Below are 14,658 nucleotides of genomic sequence, written 5' to 3'. Positions count from 1 at the left end.
GAGGAGACAAGAGTCTGAGGGTTAAACTCAGAGGCATTCTACCTATAAGTTACATTCTCAGCTCTATTTTTTTAAATTTTGAAACAGGGTCTTGCTAAGTAGCAAAGGCTGGCTTTCCGACCTGCTAGCCTCCTGTCTTAGCCTGCCAAGTGTGAGATTATAATTAGATCTTTTCTATCGAAGGAATAGCTTTATTTACACTCCATTTTCTAGAACTGCCGTTGTGTAACCTTATATATTTTGTAGAGACGGCATTTCCTGGAGAGTGTGAGTGCCGGCCCCTCCCTCAGCATCCCGCCACCGATGGTGTAAACACGGGAAGACCATGCTAGCACTAGAAGCCGCACAGCACAGCAGCCCCACGCTGAAAATAAAACACCCAGCGTTCACCGGGTGGTTCTTGCCTGCCTGACTTTCCCGATGGCAGGATCCCTTTTTGCAAAAGATAAAATTCGACTTGCTGAGCCACTTTCGAATATGCGTTTATTTTATGCCGCATTGGAAATGTCTTCCTTCCTTCCTTCCTTCCTTCCTTCCTTCCTTCCTTCCTTTCTTTCTGCGGGTCTGGGGATGGAACCTAGGGGCATTCACCTCTGAGCTACACGCCCTGCCCTATTTTTGATTCTTTATTTTGAAATCGGGTCTCACTGAGTTGCAGAGGGCCTCACTAAGTAGCTGAAGCTGTCTGTGAACCGTGATCCTCCGGGCTCAGTCTCCCAAATGCTGGGATTACAAGCGTGCTTTTCTTTTTCTTTCTTTTTTTTTCTTTTCTTTTCTTTTTTTTTTTTTTTTTTTGTAGTGCTGGGGATTGAACTCAGGAGCATTCTACATCTGAGCTACACCCCAGCCCTACTTTCTTTTCCTTTTATTTTGAAACAGGGTTTTACGAAGTTGCGGAGGGCCTCACTCAGTTGCTGAGGCTGGTGATGAACCTGAGATCCTCCTGTTTCAGCCTCCCAAGTACTGGGATTACAAGGGTGAGCCACCATGCCTGGCACATGAAATGCAGTTCTAACTCAAGTACTGGGGTTACAGGCCCAGCCAGCACGCTTGCTGTGTACTGCCTTTTGAATGGCAGTTTTGCAGGCTCCACCACCATTGAACTGTACTGTATTTTTTTTTCTTTTTTGGTGGTACTGGGGTTCCTGGAAACCCTTCTATCTCTGGACTACACTCCCAGACCTAATATGTACATACACACACACACACGTGTGTGTGTGTGTGTGTGTGTGTGTGTGTGTGTGTGTGTTTTGATTTGGAAACAGGGTCTCTTAAGCCAGCAAGGCTGGCTTCGAACCTGCGTGACCCTCCTGTCTCCACCTCCTTAGCACGGGGATGACAAGTGTGCGCCGCCACGCCCAGCGAACGGCACTGCATTTTTGGCCAGCAACTCCGCTGCCAGGCCCCTGAACTCCGTCTGCGGCCTCACACGAGCAGGAGGCCGTCTGCACACGGAGCTCACCCACCTGCTCCGGATCTGGGCAGACGGCCAGCGTGGCTCCTCCCCGCCTACAGTCTCTCAAGCTCTGCCTTCAACTTATTCCAGCTAGTTGTACCTGTGACACAATTCTATTACTTAATACTAAAAACCAATTAATAATCAGTGCAAAGGGGACTGATCTTATAAAAAACGAAGCTGCAAGCTCTGTAGGGTGCAGGAAATGCAAGTTGCTATAAACCAGACCGAACTGCTGCTAAGCAGGGCGGAGCTGAAAACAAGAGCTACACGCCGGGGCAGCATCGTGGAGGGACCGTGCACTTGAGCATCCTCACGGGTCCCAAGGAGATGCCGCCTTGAGGCTGCACTTCATCACAAAAGGCAAACCCGGAGACTCTGGTCCTCCCGTGAGAACCTATGGTCAGAGGAAGGGCCTGGCTGTGCTGGCCTCTTATGCGTTTTCTAAAATAACGAGAATGTATCAGGAAGTTGCTGAGGCAATTAAAAAACACTTTAAAACAAAGTGACACCTTCATCACTGTAAAGGACGCCTTTACCAGTACAAAAGACTTTTTACTCACTATGTTAATTTCCCCCTGTAATTCTACCCTCTGATAATGCAGTGGTTTAGCCGTGTAATCCCTGGTAGAATCTCTGTCCTCAATGGAAGAGTTTTAGCAATTTACATTTATTGTTGTAGCGGTCAGCCGTGTTCACGAGTTAACTCGGCCACCTTATTTGGAGCTATTTGCTGTCTGTTCTTCTCTGCTGTTGTCTTCTCTTTCCTACGAAGTATATCACATATTACAAGGCCCTTCTTTTTTTGCTTTTAGCTTTAGGTTGTAAAAAGCTTTTAATATATTTTTTTTTTTTTTTTTGGTGGTGGTGGTGGTACTAAGGGTGGAACCCAGGGGCTTTTCTACCTCTGGGCTATACTCCCAGACCTATTTTATACTTTATTTGGAAACAGGGTCTCACTAAGTTGCTGAGAGCCTCACTAAGTAGCTGAGGCTGGCTTCGAACCCGTGCGCTCCTCCCGTCTCAGCCTCCTAAGCGCAGAGATTGCAAAAGTGTGCCGGGCGTGGTGGGCATGCTTGTAATCCCCGCGCTTGGGAGGCAAAGACAGAAGGATCGCGTGGGTTCGAAGCCAGCCGCGTGCGCTGGCTTAGGAGACCCTGTTTCCAAATAAAAATGTAAAAATAGGTCTGGGAGTGTAGCCCGGAGGTAGAAGGGCTTCCAGGAACCCCAGTACCACCAAAAAAATAAAAAAAAGAGAGATTGCAAGTGTGCACCACCACGCCCGGCTTTAATATGTTTTTAAAGTTCTGCATTCTAGGATTTACCTCTAAGTTTCACATCAGAAGTTCCACAAAATGAACAAACTCTTGATGTAGCCATTTACAAATCACCACGCCCGAGTCCGGAGAGGTGTCAGAGTTCAAACGTGTCTTCCCTTCCTTAGCACCAACTCTATCCACACACCCGTTGTCCGAGTCAGATGCTCCAGCTCAACAGCTCTTCTCAGCCGGTCCTCGGCAGTTATGCAATCCACTGTGTTTGCTTTTTAGTTTTTTCTATTTTTTAAGAGATGGGTCTCACTCTGCTGCCTGAAACTCCCAGACTCAAGCAATCCTCCTGCCGCAGCCTCCAAAATATCTGGGCAGTTTTGCTTCTTAGGTAAATACCAAGAGCAAATGTCTCTGTGGGATCTGCACAGGAGGAGTGAGGACGGGCAGTTCCCTGGTGCCTCTCCCACCCCGGACGCAGGCCAGGCGGCGGGCAGCCAGGGGCAGGGCCAGGGCCCCGGGGCTGGTTCAACCAAGTGCTTGACATGCCCACTCTCTTCCTTTGTTTCTTCTGAACCCACTTTAAAATTTTCACGCCTAAAGGGCTGGCTAGACGTGTGGCTCAGTGGTAGAGCGCCGGCCTAGCATGAGTTCCAGCCCCATAAAAGCCACAAAACAAACACACACATACAGTCACAATTTCTCTGCGCTGTCTCTTTACTATTGACCACGCTCTCGGCTCTCGAAACCACAATCTTAGCCGGGCGTGGTGGCGCACGCTTTGTAATCCCAGCGCTTGGGAGGCGGAGACGGGAGGATCGTTCAGGCTCGAAGCCAGCCTCAGCTAATTAGTAAGGGTCTCAGTAACTTAGTGAGACCCTGTTTCCAAATAAAAATATAAAATAGGTCTGGGAGTATAGCCTAGAGGTAGAAAGCCCCTGGGTTCCACCCCCAGTACCACAATAAAATAAAATAAATAGCCCACGACTGCCTCTGCCTGCTGGAGTCCACCTGCACCATCAAACGATGGGGCCAGACACACAGGCCCAGATCTCTGCACCGTCTCAGGAGGGGGTGCGGTGGGGGGGATTTTGTTCAGAGTCCCTGCGCATACAAAGTTCATACGGTCTCACAATGAAGTTGTGGGATGAGACCATTCGTGGAAAGACAGGGCAGACTGCCGTCACCCACAGGCACCTGGAGCAACCTCAGAGCCACAGCACACAGGGCAGACTGCCGTCACCCACAGGCACCTGGAGCAACCTCAGAGCCACAGCACACTCAGCACAGGCCTGCTGCCGTGTGTGATGGAATCACTCCATCTTGCCTCCCAGGACAGCGGTGCTTTGACCCCCATGTCCAGGATGAGCTGTCCTAGAAGGTAACCCTTTCCCGGTGTTCTACATAGATGAACCCTGCCAGTGAGGACGAACCCCTCTGCCATTCTGGAGAAAGCCCCTGGCCTTACCTCCTGCAGCCTGACCTCCTCCGGCTGCAGGATCTCCAGAATGCCGCTGCTCCGGATCTCTGGAAGGTCCTGCCAGAGGTTGAACCTGGAGTGGGGGTTGCTGAGCAGGCAGATCTGGGGCAGGGCTTTCCTCTCTGGCGGGCTGGCCAGCTCCTCCTCCTCCTCCTCCTCCTCCTCGGGAGCGTCCTCCGGGGCCGGGGACCCTTCCTCATTGTCCTGTATTTCTGCATCCTGTTGCCTCCTGGTTTCGATTTCTTGGAGGGTCGATTTATCTCGGTATTCCTGATACAGGAGCCCTGGAATAAAAACAGTTGTGATAGGAAAGGCAAAGTCTTTAGGTGAGGGGCATGCTGGGTCAGGACCTCATGTTCTCAGCAAGGGCGGGCCCGCTGCTGACAAAGCCAGGCTCCACGGCGGTCCCGCGGGGCACACCGCCGCCGTCCTCGTTCCGGGGGCTAGCACGTGTGTATGTTCCAACAAGTAGGAAAAGTCCCTGAAGAGACTCAAAATCCAGTCACCCAACCAACGTGCTCCCCCACACAGACCCGAGAACCTAGCGTGTTAGTAACCGGCCTGCGGAGTCGGCGGCAACATCGGCTGCATCTTGGTTTCCCAACAGGTTCCTTTCTGCAGCTCTGTGTGCTTCAAAATTAAAACCCGAGTGTTCATTCGCAAGTTTCCATCTTGAGGGAAAACGAGCATCTCGTTGCTAAGGTTCCTGGGGACACTTCCTTCTGCACTTGGTTGCAGACCGACCTTCCCTACGGCTCGCATTTAAAACAGATGAGTTCCAAGTGTCAAAGGGGACCTGGGGGTTCTGGTGGACCTGCACAAGCAGCACCTCCACAGAAACCCCATTTGGGACGTTCTGGCCATGGGCAGAGGGACTGTCCCTCCACACAGGCAGCATGGCTGGGCAGGGAAGGGTGGCCACGGGGGAAGGACTCGGCCCTAAGGGTCTCGCCAGCTGTGCCACAGAGGCAGGACTCTGGCTGAGTGCCTGGGAAAGGCCTAGGAGACCCCAGGCAAACACATCTGGCCTGTACTTTAGGGGGACCCACACACTGGTAGGAAAGGGACTGCAGTGGTTCCCAGAGTGGCCAGGAGGCTTAAGTGAAATGCAAGGTCCTGGCATCCGGGTCGTAATATCCAGGTAACCCGTCTGGAAAGAGAGGCCCAGTCGGGCAGCTGGACATACTGGTTTGGAGCTTGGGAGAGCAGCCAGGGCCCCTGGATTTGTCCCTCTGTAAAACAGATGACTCAGTCAGGCATGGTGGGGCACGCCTGTATTCCCAGTACTTGGGAGGCTGAGAGGGGCACCGCAGGTTTGCAGCCAGCCTCAGCAACTTAGTGAGGTCCTGTTTCAAAGTAAAAAATAAAACAGGACTGCAGCTGTGCTCAGAGGAAGAATGCCGCTGGGTTCAGTCCCTAGGACCACAACCACACAACCACCGAGGATTCGCCCAGGGAAGTTCCAACGTGGATATAATGTACCACTGGCAAAACACTCGCTTTTCCACACAGCACACACGTGAGCTCCACTTCTTCTTTATGACTGTCAGCTATGTCTAAAGAGCAGGAGAGGAGGAAAGAGAGAGAGAGAGAGAGAGAGAGAGAGAGAGAGAGAGAGAGAGAGAGAGAGAGAGAGAGAGAGAGAGAGAGAGAGACGGCCTCTGAAATCCTCTGAAATCCCCACTGTGGCTGCATAAATTATACCACAGGTCTGTCCTGTGGATTGAATTTGTTGGCTTCTAATGCTCCATAACTCTAGATTATAAAGATCCATGCCAGGGGAGGTGAGGCTGCCCCTGGCTGCCAACAGTCAAGACCCTCTGTCCTCGGCTGGTACAGCCCAGCAGACTTGGGCATGCAGTTAATTTAACCAACAGATGACAACAACAAAAAAAATCCAAGCCTAGGCTAAGTGCAACTCAGTGAAAATTCACAAGCGCAGACTAGCGTCACCACGTAAGCCAGTTTGATGGTGAGTGTAAGATCCGACAGCTGTGGCCGCCAAGCGAGTTACCATCCCGAGAGGCAGACACTGCGTTCCCAGGGTCCCACAGGTCAACGCTCAGCCGTGCCTCCACCTAGCAGCCCGCAGACGTCTGTCAAACACCCTTTGAAAACACAATTCCGAGCTTCACCGGGGTGTCCAATTTATGCTTCTGAAGGCTCAGAACCACATCTTGTGCCCGCTACAGCCGGCAAGTCACGGGTAAATAACTCTCCGGAACGTCCCACTGTGCTGCACGTGTGGAGAGGAGACAAGAATACCAGCACTGTGGGCAGTGGGTTGAAAATAGTGTTTCTGAAATCACACGGTGGCCACCGCGCTGGCTGCCTCTCGGCCCTTCCCATCCTGGCTTCTCAGGGGATGGGCGGGGCGGGGCACCCACCCACTCAGTGCTCCGCCTGGGTGGGGGTCACCACACTGGTGCCCTGCCTGAGTTCATATGCTGGAACCTAACCCCCAGTGTGATAAGATTAAGAGGTGGGGCCTTTGGGGGCTGGAACTGTCTGGCGGTACTGGGGATAGAACCCAGGGGCATTCAACCTCTGAGCTATACCCCAGCTTTCTCTCCTTCCTTCCTTCCTTCCTTCCTTCCTTCCTTCCTTCCTTCCCCCCTTTCTTTCTTTCTGTGGTACTGGGGTTCCTGGAAACCCTTCTACCTCTGGGTTACACTCCCAGACACCTATTTTTTAATATTTTTATTTGGAAACAGAGTCTCTCAAGCCAGCAAGACTGGCTTTGAACCTGTGCGATTCTCCTGTCTCCACCTCCCAAGCGCGGGGATTACAAGCATGTGCCACCATGCCCGGCCCTCTTTATTTTGAAATAGGGTCTCACTAAGTTCACTAAATAGGGTCTCGCTAAGTAGCTGAGGCTGTCCTTGAACCACAATCCTTCTGCCTCAGCCTCCTGAATGCTGGGATTACAAGTGTGTGCCACCATGCCCAGCTTACAGTCAATTTTTGTTGTTCCTGAGTTTCCAGGGCTACAGTCTGGATAAGGCTTGTCCCCTCGGAGGTCGTGAGCTGGAGGCTGAGTCCCCAGTGTGGCGACACAGGGAGTGGCCTCGTGGAAGGCCATAATGTCAGGGGCTCCATGAGAACCATCCCTATTTCAGGTTAGGCTGTTGTAAAAGCAGCGAGCCAGCTGCACCATGATGTAAGCAGAACCCCTTCAACAGAGCTGAGCAGATGCAGATGCTGCTTGTAGCCTCCAGACTGCAAACTCAATAAACCTTTCTATATGAAATACCCCACCTCGGGTATTTTGTTATAGGAACAGAAAACTAAGACATCCAGTCTAAGGCATTTTGTTATAGCAGCAGGAATAGATTAAGACTCTAGCCAAGAAGAGAGAGATTGAGAGAGGAAGAGTGTAGGTAAAGGGACATCTTCTAAGGGTTTCTCAAAAGGTGACTTTCCTCAACAGACACTTAAAGACCAACTGCCCACTACTTGAGGATGTGATGGCTGGAGCCATGGCACTCATTCTGTAACAGGGCACAAATAAAGATGGAACAGGACAAAAAGGATGGATGATTGTATCAGTGAATGAATCAACTCTGTAACTCCCCTCCCCTTTTTTGTATGAAGAGGGTTAAACTCAGGATCATTTTACATTCACGCTATACTCCCAGCCCTGTTTATTGTGAAACAGGGTCTTGCTACATTGCTGAGGGTCTTACTAGATTGCTGAGGCTGGCCTTGAACATGTGATCCTTCTGCCTCAGCCTCCCAAGTACAGGGATCTCAGGCCAGTTCCATCATGCTGGATTGGAATTTCTTCCCTCTTATGAACCACCTTCATTGTTTAAGATCACACTTTGATAGACATTCTGTTATTTGCAGACAAAGCTTCTCAATACAAATAATTTTAGAAAAAATTTAAAACTTCATACTTTGCCAGATGTGGTGGTGCACACTTGTAATCCCAGTACTTGGGAGGCTGAGGCAGGATAGTAGGATCGAGGCCAGCCTCAGCTACTTATTGAGCCCCTGTGGTACTTAGTAAAACCCTGTTTCAAAATAAAGAATAAGCCGGGCGTGGTGGCGCACGCTTGTAATCCCCACGCTTGGGAGGCAGAGACAGGAGGATTGCATAGGTTCGAAGCCAGCCGCACTGGCCTAAGAGACCCTGTTTTTAAATATAAAAAAGTATAAAATAGGTCTGGGAGTATAGCCTGGAAGTAGAAGGGCTTCTAGGAACCCCAGTACCACCAAAAAATAAATAATAAAAAATAAAAAATAAATAAAGAAAGAAAGAACAAAATATAGGGCTGGGCGGAGGTAAATGGGTTTCCAGGAACCCCAGTACCACCAAAAAAAAAAAAAAAAAAAAATAGGGCTGGGGTTTATCTTGGAGATAGAATGCCCCTGGGTTCACTCCTCGGTACTGAAAAAAAAAAAAAAAAAAAAACAGCTTCATACTTTTTCTTGAGATATGTATTTAGAATATGAATTGAAATTCCAGTTTTCTTGGAGTCTTTATGAATGCAAAGCCTTACCTGACACGTAAACAGTTGTGATAACCTTTTATATTTATTTGCCTTAAAATCAGATAGCATACAGTCTAATTCAGACTACCACACAGAGTGGATTTACCTGAGAAATTATCTGGTATCTGATGAAATTTCTGAACTCAACACATTGTTAACGCGGCACATTTTCCTGTCTGACATTTTGTACTTTCAGTAAGCACAGCTTTATTATGGAAGCTACCTTTCCCTGTAAACACTTGCGGATGGTACTCTATAGATGCAGAACTGGAAGGCTCAGTTCCCATCTCCTAATTAAAATGGTCTGTGTGCCAGGCAGGTTGTGCTTCCGGGAGGAGGCTTAGCTGCTCTGGCTAGAAGCCCCTGCATGGTCATTCAAAATCTTTCTCCCTGAAGAGACTTGTTTTCCCCTGAATTCTTCAAATAGGAACTCGTGAAGAGCAATTTACTTATTATTTAGTGAGCAACATCTCTGTGCCAGCAACGTGTCAGGTGCTAGAGAGAGCAGTGCGTGTACATACACACTCTCTCATACACACGGCCACTGCTGGGGCTGGGGGACTGTGATCTGCCCGGGGACAGCTGTAGACCGATTCCGCACAGCGCCGACAGAATTCCATCTGGCCTCGGTGGCAGCCACTGCGAAACCCGACACAGGCCTCTACAAAACGCCCATCCCACGTCCCTTCCCCTTAATTCCACGGTGTTCTACAAAAAGTGCCATCTTTTCTGACACCTGGCAAAGACTGATCTCACGCAGCTGGATGCGGCTGGGCTGCTAGGGCACAGGCTCTGGGATGGCAAGGGAGCTCTGGGAGCCAGAGGTTCCCACCACCCCAGCAGATCTGGGCAGGAGCTGGGGGAAAAAAGACTCAGAACATCGCCCTCGGGAGGAAACCGAGGCCCAAGATGGGCAGGTACCAGGACCGGGCCCGACTCCAGCCTCAAGGGTCTGCAGCCAGCCCCACAGGTGCGCCCTTGGGAAGCAGCCCCTGTGCCAGGGAAGAACGGACCCTTCCCAACCCCCCCGGCTAGACCTCCTTTCTAACCACAGTGCCGATCTTAGCCACAGAAGAGCCCTTTCAAGAGGGTGGAAGGCAAAGTTCCCTGAGATACCCAGGCAGAGGTGGCTTTTCTCAGTACGAAAGGGTTCTGAGGGTTGCTTTATTTCAAAACCAGGATCTCCTAAGTGACTTTGGTTTCAGATCAGCCTGTTTCTACTCCCCCAGGAAACAAACTGAAAAGCCAATGCCACCCCCCCCAGGCCGACACTCAGGGGTTCACCAGAAATCCCCGAATCAGCAGCTTAATGACAGGCGTGGCGGCTCCGCCTCCTCGGCCTCCCAGGGTGGGGCTGGAAGGCTCCCCGCCTGCCAAGAGGGGGCCGCCCCAAAGTCCCAGTGTGGGGTCTCCAAAGCTTCGCTTGCCCCCTGCGAACACTTTCTCTCCATCTGAACATTCAGGATCGGAGAACAATGGTCATACATCGAGGCAAGAACACTTTCCCAATCTAGAGTTTTTATTTCAATCATTAGTCTGCTGGCTGCTCTGACAAGACTGAACAATGTTTTCTAAGTACCAAGTTCCAGATCAACAGAAACCGAGTTTCCACTCTCGGGTGCCTCCCGGTGACACGGGAGGACCAGCCTGATGTCCTAGTGCAGGGGCTGGAGTTTTTTAAACACCTTCCCGGTCCCCTTTGCACACTCCCGGGGACTTGCCGCAGCTCTGCAGGGCCTCGCGCATGCTAGTCCCTGTGAATTCCCTCCTGGCCCTGTTCCAGGAGAGGTTTCCCTGGCTTGTCAGCGGTCCCAGGGCATCCCTCCAAAGCAGTCACAGTCAGCCTGGGGTCACCACACACCTCTGGACCCTCAGCTCCAGGTCTTCCAGGGCCTCCGTGCTGGAGCTCCCGGAGGGCTCCCTTCTGCCCAGCCCAGCAGGGCTGCTCCCCCTCCAGGTCTTTCTGGCAGAAGTGACAGAGGACAGAGAACCCTCCTGCAGGCGAAGGCTGGGATAAGTAAACCTCTCCAGGAGGAGAACATAAATCCATTTGCAAAATTAGCCCCACAGTGCAGCAGTAAAACACGTGGCAGTTCTGTCTACGGAACCATGTGTGTCAAAAAAAAAAGCATCTCACAAGCCAGGAGACCCCAGAATCTACCTGGCACCCACGATTCCCCAATGAAGCCCCGCGGCCCGCGCCAGGGACACCCACCTATCTGTTCGATGAGGTTTCTCCAGGAGTCGGCTGGGAAGGGATGAATCATCTGCAGGGCCTCGGTGAGCGTGGTGGGGCTGTCGGCCAGCGCCGGGCACTCCTCGGGCGTGGTCCCATTTCCCGGGGTGGAGGACGACTCGCTACCAGAGAGGGAGGATGGCGAGGCCGGTTACTTTCAAGCGGCGACGCACCCGGCCGGCTCTGGGGGCGCGGGCCGGGCGCCCTGGCCGGGCTGTCGGGGCGGACCCGGCCCCCCACGCCCGCCGCCCGCCGCCCTTCGCGTTCCCGAGCTCGGGGCAGGCTCGGAAACTTGGCGCGGCGGCCGGCCGCGCAGCCCTGCGCCCGAGCCCCCCGACGGCCCGGCGCGCCGGCTCCATCGCCATCCCCATGGCCGCCCGGGGGCCGGGCCGGGCCGGGGGCTCCATCGCCATCCCCATGGCCGCCCGGGGGCCGGGCCGGGGCGGGGGCTCCATCGCCATCCCCATGGCCGCCCGCCGGGGGGGCCGGGGCGGGGGCTCCATCGCCATCCCCATGGCCGCCCGGGGGCCGGGCCGGGGCGGGGGGCTCCATCGCCATCCCCATGGCCGCCCGGGGCCGGGGCGGGGCGGGGGCTCCATCGCCATCCCCATGGCCCCCCGACGGCCCGGCCGCGCCGGCTCCTTCTCCATCCCCACGGCCGCCCGGGGGCCGTCCCGGGCTCACCTGCCCGGCAGGTGTCCCGCCGCCGGCTCGCGCGCGTCGCTCTCCGAGGCGGAGCTGTCGTGGTCCACGGCGCAGGCGGCGCTGAAGGCGGCGGCCAGCAGCTCCATGGGGCCGCGGCCCGGCCGGGCGAGCGCGGGCTCGGGAGCGGGGTCGCCGCGCGCGGCTGGAGCCCGAGCTGCCGCCGCCGCCGCCGCCGCCGCCGCCGCTGTGGCGCGCTCCCGCGCGCGCGCCCGAGGCCCCGCGGTTGCCCCGGCAACGGCAGCGGGGGCGCGGCGGCGCGGGGGCGCGGGCCGGGCGCTGGCGGGCGGGGACCTCGGCGGCCCGGCGCCCGCGCCGTCTGGGCCGGACCGCGTGCGCCCGCCTGGCCGCCGGGGCGGGTCCCGCGCTGCACCCCCGCGGACGCCTCCCGGGCCCTCTCGAGGCAGACGCGGCCCCCGAGGCCCCCGGGGCGGGGAGGAGCCCGCGCGGGTCCGGCCGCGGGAGAGCCACACGCGGCGGCCCAGGGGCCCTGGCGGTCGGGGCAGGGGTCGGGGCAGGGGGAGGAGAGGAGGGTGTCCCGAAGAACTGCCCAGACCCCTCCTGGTGACAGGACTCTTGAATCTGCACCCTCGTGCGAGCTAGTGCAGTCCGCTCGGACACCAAAAGCCGCCAGAAAGAGATGGCGGGGCCGGGGGAGGGGGAAGCGAGCGTTTGCCCTGCCGAGGCCCGCAAGATGGGCGCGGACCCAGGGAGACGCCCGAGGCGGGCCAGCCTGCCACCTGCCCTGGTGTGGCGTGGGATTCCGCTCGGGAAGTCACCAGCCAGCTCTTTTTTTGAGTCAGGTGGCCCCCCTGCCGGGCGCCCAGGTAACAGCAGCCTTGGTCTGCAGCCAGGCCCAGTTCCTACGCAGGGCCCCAAGGATACCTGGGGACGGGTTAGGAGGACAAAGAAAAGTGGGGAATCCTCCTCTCCCATCCCCCCAGGAAGCACTGGCTTTTTTTTGGGGGGGGTTGTTTATCTGTACTGGGGGTTGAACCCTGGGACATTCTACTTTTGAGCTATACCCCTAGCTTGTTTTGTTTTATTTACTTTAGAAACAAGGTCTTGTTAAATTGATGAGGCCCTCTTCGAATTACAGAGGGAGCCTGGGAGCCTCCTGTCCAGCCTCCCAAGCACTGGGAGTACAGGCCTGTGCCTCTAGCTCCTGGAGGGCATTGGCTCACTTTTACACCCTCCTTCCAGGAGGCAGACACTCCTGGCAGGAGGGGAGCAGACCCTGGTCTGGAGCAGGTGGATGGAAGGGTTTTGCAGGCAGGGGAACTGAGAAGCTTGGGCGGAGAAAGCTGCCCTTCCAGGGGATGGTGGACACGGGCTCCGCCCCTTTCGTCACCCCTGCTCCGCCTCTCCCAAAGGGTGCTGGGAATGGGCCCTGGAGTCCGCTGACATCCAGCTCCAGCAGCAGCTGCCCAGCTCACCAGAAAGTCTGGGTCTAGGTTCTGCTGCTCTGCTTTCAAAGCCTCAGGCGACTTGAGAGACGTGTCACCTCTCTCCTGTCTCCTGTCGCCTCTCGCCTCTCTCCAGGCCTCCTCGGGGGAAGGCCCGTGCCCTGGCCGGCACTCCCTGGCCCTCTGGCTCACTGGCTGTGTCTACCTGGACCAACCCCTGGCTTGACGGTTCAGGTCACCATAACAAAGCGCCAGAGACCGGGCATCATATAAGTCACAGAATGGATTTCTCACAGTTCCGAGGACGGAGGAGGCAGGCCCTGTGGGATGCCGCCTCTGACTCTGCATTGGATTTTGCTGGGCCAAAAGCGGGTGAGCGTACTCGCCTGGGTCTCTTTAAAGAGCACCAAACCCTCATATGGGGCACCCCTTATGACCTAGAACCTCCCAGAAGCCCCATCGCCTGATACCATTGCTTCTGGGGGCTTTGGGGGATACAACATTCAGTCCATCTTTTTTGCCCCTTCCTGTCCTTCCATGGAAAACACATTCATTCCACTCATAAGCACGCTTTGACTTGTTCCAATATCAGCTTTGAGAGCCAAGTCCCATCTAGATATCATGGATAAGCCGGGCGTGGGGCACACGCTTGTAATCCCAGCATTGGGGAGGCTGAGACAGGAGGATGGTAGTTGGCAGACAGCCTCAGCTACTTAGTGAGGCCCTTTGGGAATCAGAGAGACCCTGTTTCAAAATAAAGAATAAAAAAAATAGGGCTGGGGGTGTAGTTCAGAGGTAGAATGCCCCTGGGTCCTATCCCCAGTACTGCAAAAAAAAAAAAAAAAAAGTTATGGATAACAGATGTGGGTGAGACTCAGGCTACAACTGAGGCCATGTTTCTCCCCAGCCATGAACCTCCAAAGCCGCACAGTTCTGATCTAAGACATAAAGACGATACAGGCAGGGGACAGACGTTCCCATTCCAAAAGGTAGAAAGAGGATAGGGAGAGGCACGGGTCCCAAGTAAATTAAAAAAACACCTGGTGAGGCAGATTCCATGGCATCTTAAGTCTTGGGTGCCATCCTCTGGCCGCATGCTTGGCCTCCCAGGCCCAGTGAGAGCGGTCCCATCTCCAGGGTGGCACTGCCCCGCTGTGGTCCTAGCCACAGCTCTTTGTTAGAGTGGGGAACAAGCCCCTGCACCTGGAGGAGGAGGCTGCCTCGCCGCCAGCCTGGGCGCTCCGTGGCAGCCCAATGTCTGGACCGCCTGCCATTCCCTGGGTCAACGGCTCACCAAGTTCTCCCGGTCCCCAGAGTCCCTCAGGGCAGACCTTGCGATGAGGTCACCATTTTGAAACGGCTCAGCTAGGTACATAGTATCTAGCTGAGTGGAAACTGTCCCGAAGCCTCTTTGGACCGGATGGGACCTTCCCGTAGACTTTTATGACCTCTATCTGCCCGGCAGTGCTCACCTTGCCGCTCCCTAGCCAGGCCCGAACCTGCCTCTCCCTAAAGCGCATCCCATGACTGCAGCTTCTGAAGTTTAACCCTTGACCTCCTTGCGCTTAATCATTTTTTAGAATTGTTTTAACCCTCAGTAAAAGAGGACTCTCT

General features: G+C 54.6%; 1 protein-coding gene across 2 annotated transcripts in view; it reads right to left on the bottom strand.

The window, feature by feature from the left end:
- The window catches only part of NGEF (neuronal guanine nucleotide exchange factor), a gene marked incomplete at both ends in the record, with an annotated part of 35,817 nt that extends 24,090 nt beyond the window's left edge, over window positions 1-11,727 (bottom strand). Inside the window, 3 exons of one of the 2 annotated variants that reach the window (XM_080719920.1) lie at window positions 4,193-4,488; window positions 10,916-11,058; window positions 11,621-11,727. In XM_080719920.1, coding sequence (XP_080576046.1) covers window positions 4,193-4,488; window positions 10,916-11,058; window positions 11,621-11,727 — 546 coding nt within the window. The remainder of the gene's footprint in view (window positions 1-4,192; window positions 4,489-10,915; window positions 11,059-11,620) is intronic. The other variant, XM_080719919.1, reaches the window with a different exon arrangement.
- Between the last annotated feature and the right edge of the window lie 2,931 nt (window positions 11,728-14,658).

Source organism: Muscardinus avellanarius (assembly GCF_963383645.1).
Source record: "Muscardinus avellanarius genome assembly, chromosome: 2".
NCBI classification, from domain to species: domain Eukaryota; kingdom Metazoa; phylum Chordata; class Mammalia; order Rodentia; family Gliridae; genus Muscardinus; species Muscardinus avellanarius.
Note: the sequence above shows the minus strand (reverse complement) of the source record. Positions and strands in the feature narration are given on the sequence as shown.